This window comes from Silurus aristotelis (assembly GCF_946808225.1).
Source record: "Silurus aristotelis genome assembly, chromosome: 7".
NCBI classification, from domain to species: Eukaryota; Metazoa; Chordata; class Actinopteri; order Siluriformes; family Siluridae; genus Silurus; species Silurus aristotelis.
The window spans coordinates 6,346,844-6,351,843 of NC_139580.1; the positions used below are offsets into that span (position 1 = coordinate 6,346,844).

At 38.3% G+C, this 5,000-nt stretch overlaps 1 protein-coding gene across 2 annotated transcripts in view; it reads right to left on the reverse strand.

Annotated features, from left to right (window-relative positions):
• The window catches only part of carmil1 (capping protein regulator and myosin 1 linker 1), a 42,024-nt gene that overhangs the window by 15,857 nt on the left and 21,167 nt on the right, over positions 1–5,000 (reverse strand). For both annotated transcript variants that reach the window (XM_083546921.1, XM_083546922.1), the window contains 8 exons: positions 4,780–4,866; positions 4,490–4,593; positions 4,284–4,361; positions 1,701–1,777; positions 1,452–1,556; positions 621–690; positions 135–216; positions 1–28 (listed from right to left, as the gene is read on the reverse strand). The exon at positions 1–28 is cut by the window's left edge and continues 72 nt beyond it. In XM_083546921.1, the coding sequence (XP_083403047.1) occupies positions 1–28; positions 135–216; positions 621–690; positions 1,452–1,556; positions 1,701–1,777; positions 4,284–4,361; positions 4,490–4,593; positions 4,780–4,866 (631 nt within the window). The remainder of the gene's footprint in view (positions 29–134; positions 217–620; positions 691–1,451; positions 1,557–1,700; positions 1,778–4,283; positions 4,362–4,489; positions 4,594–4,779; positions 4,867–5,000) is intronic.

The window sequence follows — 5,000 nt, forward strand, 5'->3', positions numbered from 1 at the left end:
AGCAAAGTCGTCAGATCAGAGTCCAAACCTGCACATTGAGCATCAGCATTCAACACACTCTCGATTTTTAACACATCTGAGAGAAAAGACAATAAATCACATCTGGAAGGAAAGTGTGTGTGTTGTGTTCTGACTGTTGTCTGAAATATCCAGGTTGGAGACGTTGGGAATCTCCGCTATACAGCCCTCCAAAATCTGGGATCCAGGTGAACGCAGCTACACAGACACACAGACACACAGACACACAGACACACACACACACACACACACACACACACACACACACACACACACACACACACACACACACAATACCAGATGTTTAATGTTTTCTGTGTGTTTTATAATATATAATGGCATAATCCTAATAGACACTCATTATAATGACACATTAATCCTAATAGACACTCATTATAATCACACACTAATCCTAATACACACTCATTATAATCACACACTAATACTAATACACACTCATTATAATCACACACTAATCCTAATACACACTCATTATAATCACACTATAATAATATTATAATCACAGGAAGAGTGCAGTGTGTGTGTGTGTGTGTCTGTGTGTGTGTGTGTGTGTGTGTGTGCGTGTTTGTGTGTGTGATTACCTCACAGCTGCTCAGATCTAATGAGATATCTTTTAGGTTAGGATTACAGGCCAGACCAAGCAACAGAGCTCTGATACAGACACACACACACACACACACACACACACACACACACACACACACACACACACACACACACACACACACACACACACACACACACACACACACACACACACACACACACACACACACACACACATGAAATGAGACATACACCCTATTTGAGATGCTGATTAGAATACTTATTCTTTCTTCTTTCCTTCCCTTCTGTCAGTTTTAATTTTTACATACATTACTTTATTTCTTAAACCGTCCTTTAATCAATCATTCCTTCCTTCTTTGCTTCCTTTCTATAATCAATCCTTCCTTCGTTCCTTTCTTTAATCAATCCTTCCTTCCATTCTTCCTTTATTAATTTCTTCAAACGTCTGTCTTTTTCTTTACTTCTGCCAGTCTTCATTCTTTTCATTCCTTCTATTTCATATCCTTTTATTTCTTGGATAATTTCTTCCGTCCTTCCATAATTTCTTCTCCCATACATCTTCCTTTAATCCCTCCTGCTTCCTTCCTTCCTGTTTTCCTATCATCCTACACTTTATTTTTGTTTCTTCATACCTTCCTTTATTGGTCCTTTTTTCCCCATCTATGAAACCACATGATTTTAGGTTGATTATAATAAAACTGTGAAGGTCACTGTACAGTTCACTGCAGTAAACTGCCTCTGTTACATTTGGGTGTAGAGTTAAAGCCCTGTACGTAACAGTATGAATTTGAGTCTCAATATTTCATCCTAAATGAGCAAAACAAAAAAATATTTGTGCGACTCACTTCAGAGCCTCAGGAGGCAATTTGGTGCCGGAGAGGACGATAGTGTTGAGCGCCAGCGCGGTGCTGAAGAACTGCTTAAAGGAGGATGGCAGCTCCTTTCCTTTCCTGCAGGGAGAGCACAAAAGGGGACATTAATAGCAAACAATGATAATGATCTTCGGAAAGTGTGTGTGTGTGTGTGTGTGTGTGTGTGTGTGTGTGTGTGTGTGTGTGTGTGTGTGTGTGTGTGATTATGGTTATATTTCTTACTTAATACTCAGGACACTCTTGGACATGTTGAGGATGGAAAGATGTTTCAGAGAGCCTCGGAGTAAAGAAGAGCAGACCTGAACAGTACAGACAGGAGGAAACAGGACATCGTCAATACAGTCCCACAGGGTGGTGCCTATACGCAGAGTAGTGTGAGTATATACAGGACTGTGTGAGTTTATACACTTTACTGTGTGTGTGTGTATATATATATATATATATAGAGTAATGTGTGTGTGTGTGTGTGTGTGTGTGTGTGTGTGTGTGTGTGTGTGTGTGTGTATACTGTATATGGAATAGTGTGAGTATATACATGAGTGTGAATGTATATATGCAATTTGATGTGTACATATATGAAATAGTGTGCATATATGGAGTAGTGAGCATATATACAGGGTAGTGTGCGTTTATATGAAGTTTGTATAAAGTGAATCTGTGTGTATATAGAGGGTAGTGTGCATATATAGACGGTACTATATGTATATATGGCGCAGTGGAGTATATAAAGTGCAGTGTATGTATATATGGAGTAGTGGAGTATATAAAGGGCAGTGTATGTATATATGGAGTAGTGGAGTATATAAACGGCAGTGTATGTATATATGGAGTAATGGAGTATATAAACGGCAGTGTATGTATATATGGAGTAGTGGAGTATATAAAGTGCAGTGTATGTATATATGGAGTGGTGGAGTATATAAACGGCAGTGTATGTATATATGGAGTAGTGGAGTATATAAACGGCAGTGTATGTATATATGGAGTGGTGGAGTATATAAACGGCAGTGTATGTATATATGGAGTAGTGGAGTATATAAAGGGCAGTGTATGTATATATGGAGTAGTGGAGTATATAAACGGCAGTGTATGTATATATGGAGTAGTGGAGTATATAAAGGGCAGTGTATGTATATATGGAGTAGTGGAGTATATAGAAGACCGTGTATGTATATATGGAGTAGTGGAGTATATAAAGGGCAGTGAATGTATATGTGGAGTAGTGGAGTATATAAAGGGCAGTGTATGTATATATGGAGTGGTGGAGTATATAGAAGACCGTGTATGTATATATGGAGTAGTGGAGTATATAAAGGGCAGTGTATGTATATATGGAGTAGTGGAGTATATAAACGGCAGTGTATGTATATATGGAGTGGTGGAGTATATAGAAGACCGTGTATGTATATATGGAGTAGTGGAGTATATAAACGGCAGTGTATGTATATATGGAGTAGTGGAGTATATAAAGGGCAGTGTATGTATATATGGAGTAGTGGAGTATATAAACGGCAGTGTATGTATATATGGAGTAGTGGAGTATATAAAGGGCAGTGTATGTATATATGGAGTGGTGGAGTATATAGAAGGCAGTGTATGTATATATGGAGTAGTGGAGTATATAAAGGGCAGTGTATGTATATATGGAGTAGTGGAGTATATAGAGGGCAGTATGTATATATGGAGTAGTGGAGTATATAAAGAGCAGTGTATGTATATATGGAGTAGTGGAGTATATAAAGGGCAGTGAATGTATATATGGAGTAGTGGAGTATATAAAGGCCAGTGTATGTATATATGGAGTAGTGGAGTATATAAAGCGCAGTGTATGTATATATGGAGTAGTGGGAGTATATAAAGGGCAGTGTATGTATATATGGAGTAGTGGAGTATATAAAGGGCAGTGTATGTATATATGGAGTAGTGGAGTATATAAAGGGCAGTGTATGTATATATGGAGTAGTGGAGTATATAAAGAGCAGTGTATGTATATAAGGAGTAGTTGAGTATGTAAAGGGCAGTGTATGTATACATGGAGTAGTGGAGTAAAAATAAATTTTACACTTATAAGTAAAAAAGTAAGAAAAAGTAAGATATTTGACTTTGAAATGTAGTGAAGTTAAAGTAAAAGTCTGCCCAAATGGAAATACTGGAGTAAAGTACAGATAGATAAAAAAAAACTCCCTATATCATTAAAACATTAGGGAAATTATATTATATGTCTCATTTTCATTTATGCTTTGTGTTTTCATCCTAAGAAATTTCAGGTGTATTCAGCTCCATGTCAGACTGCAGCTCTACAGTGTTTTTCCAGATTTACAGATCTCCTGCTATAGAGCTCTGGCCTCAACCCTATTGAACAACTTTGGGATGAATCTTTTACGCTGACTGCACCCCAGGCCTCCTCAACTCACCTACACCAGTACCTTACTTTACTTGTGGCTGAATAAATCTCCAAAAATCTCCAGAAGCACACCCCAAAATCTAGTAAAACATCTTTTTAGAAGATTCTTCTTATAAGTTCTTATAACCGCAAATAAGCACAAAATGTTGAATAGCATGTTCAAAAAGCACACAACCCTTATGGTAAGGTGCCCACAAACGTTTCACCATACAGTGTTATTATACCTGCTGAAAATACAGCATTTTCTATGACTGAAAGCGAGACCAGAAATGTAAGATGGACAAAGGGGGGTGTGGCTTTCAGGGTGTCAACATTTCTTATGTGTTCTAGTATTTAAAGAAAAATCTGATAATCTAATCCAGATAACAAGTGAGTGTAAAGGAGCTGTGATGGTCACTGACCAGTTCCAGAGCACAGTCACAGTTTGACAGGTCGAGAGTGTGCAGGATGTTCGGCTGACTCAGGAAGTTCCACAGGTTCTACAGAGACACACAAACCTGCTGATTTATAACACATATATATGCGAATATATGTAAACAGTACATATTTAATTATGTGCATGTGTATGTGTGTGTGTTTATGTGTATTTATGTGTTTGCCTGCATACAGACAAATCGTCTCCCCTCAGTGTGTTTCCAGACAGGTCAAGGTGTGTCAGTGTGTTAAAGAAGGCCAAGTTGGAACACAGAGATTGAGCCAGAAGGTTTACACCTAAACCACACACAGACACACAATAACAAGAAGCGATCAGGTTACACTGTCAAAGTAATGTTGCAAATTCGAACAACTGTGAGTGTATGTGTGAGCGAGTATGTGTATGTGTATGTGTGTGTGTGTGTGTGTGTGTGTGTGTGTGTGTGTGTGTGTGTGTGGGTGTGGGTGTGGGTGTGTGTGCACCTTTAGCTGAGAGGGAGTTTTTCGAGAGGTTCAGATGTTTCAGTCCAGATGGAAGTTTTCCCAGGGGTAAACTCAGAGACACAATACCTTAAAAACATCATCATAGTCATCATCATCATCACCACTGTCATCATTATGAACATCATTAACACTCTCTTCCTCCTCCTCCTAATCATCATCATTATCGTCAATCTTCATCTTTTACAGTCTTTCTCCTTCTC